The 1274-nt window shown below is 43.2% G+C and overlaps 1 protein-coding gene across 1 annotated transcript; it reads left to right on the top strand.

The window, feature by feature from the left end:
* Positions 1-323: 323 nt before the first annotated feature.
* Positions 324-1274, top strand: LOC146401414 (olfactory receptor 12D3-like). The gene has a single exon (XM_084970377.1). It carries the CDS (start codon positions 324-326, stop codon positions 1272-1274), a length of 951 nt encoding a protein of 316 aa, XP_084826503.1.

Raw genomic sequence — 1274 nt, 5'->3', positions numbered from 1 at the left:
AGCCTGGGTTGGCCCAGGAACTTCTGAATGCTGTGGGTTTAACCAAAAAACGTGTCCCTTATCTATATCTGATTTGTTCATAATATGCTGCTTTTATTAGTCTAATGTCTTTTGACTGCTTCAGAATTTATTTGATACTCTCTTAGTTTTCATTAATTTTCTGGCAAGTAAATTAGCTTTACCACTCCTAAATATTCTTCACATTGTAGCTAACTTTTAGACTCTTCCAAACAGCAAACTTGCTTTACTTACCCCCCGCAGTGCAAAATTAAAAATTCAAAAAAATTAACTCCTCGTTATTGTTGTATTTGCTCCCCAAAGCAATGGAGAATGTCACCACAGGGAATGAGTTTCTTCTACTTGGCCTGACTGGTGTTCAGATGCTGCAGCCTTTCTTCTTTGTGATTTTCTTGATGGTTTACTTGATAAACTTGGTTGGAAATGGAGCTATATTAGTGATTGCTATTTTGGAACCTAAACTTCATTCTCCTATGTATTTTTTCCTGGGAAACCTTTCCTGTCTGGATATATGCTACTCTTCAGTGACACTGCCCAAAGTCCTTGTAAACCTCCTCTCCACTCGCAGGGCCATATCCTTCCTAGGCTGTATCACTCAGCTCCACTTTTTCCACTTTCTGGGCAGCACAGAGGCCATCTTACTGGCCATCATGGCTTTTGATCGTTTTGTGGCCATCTGCAACCCGCTTCGCTACACTGTCATCATGAACCCCCAAATGTGTATTCTCTTGGCAGTGGTGGCCTGGATCACCAGCTTCTTTTATGCACTGATGCATTCTCTCATGACTGCACGCCTGAACTTTTGCCACTCGCACAAACTCAATCACTTCTTCTGCGATGTCAAGCTGCTTTTGGAACTGGCCTGTAATAACACACTGCTCAATCAAAGGCTTCTTTCTGTTGTCACAGGCAGCATATCTATGGGAGCTTTCTTCCTGACTCTTCTCTCCTACTTCTATATTATCTGCTCCCTTCTGTTCAAGAATAAGTCCTGCAGAATCCTCCACAAAGCTTTGTCCACTTGTGCCTCCCATTTCATGGTCGTTTGTCTTTTCTATGGACCCGTAGGCTTCACATACACTCGTCCTGCCTCAGCCACCTCCATGAGTCAGGACCGCATGGTGGCCATCATATACAGTGCAGTCACTCCAGTGCTGAATCCACTGATCTACACTCTTAGGAATAAAGAAGTGATGTTGGCGCTGAAGAAAACCTTTGGGAGCAAGTTGTTTGAATACTGCCAGCAGCACCACTGA

The sequence above is a fragment of the Sus scrofa genome, chromosome 7 (assembly GCF_054392235.1).
Source record: "Sus scrofa isolate SSC_HxYL_T2T_F1_AM1 chromosome 7, Sscrofa_HxYL_maternal_Yorkshire_Landrace_v2.0, whole genome shotgun sequence".
NCBI lineage: Eukaryota > Metazoa > Chordata > Mammalia > Artiodactyla > Suidae > Sus > Sus scrofa.
Note: the sequence above shows the minus strand (reverse complement) of the source record. Positions and strands in the feature narration are given on the sequence as shown.

What these genes read in the sequence shown, in the direction of transcription:
- LOC146401414 (XM_084970377.1), top strand. Translation starts at nt 324, where the DNA reads ATGGAGAATGTCACCACAGGGAATGAGTTTCTTCTACTTGGCCTGACT.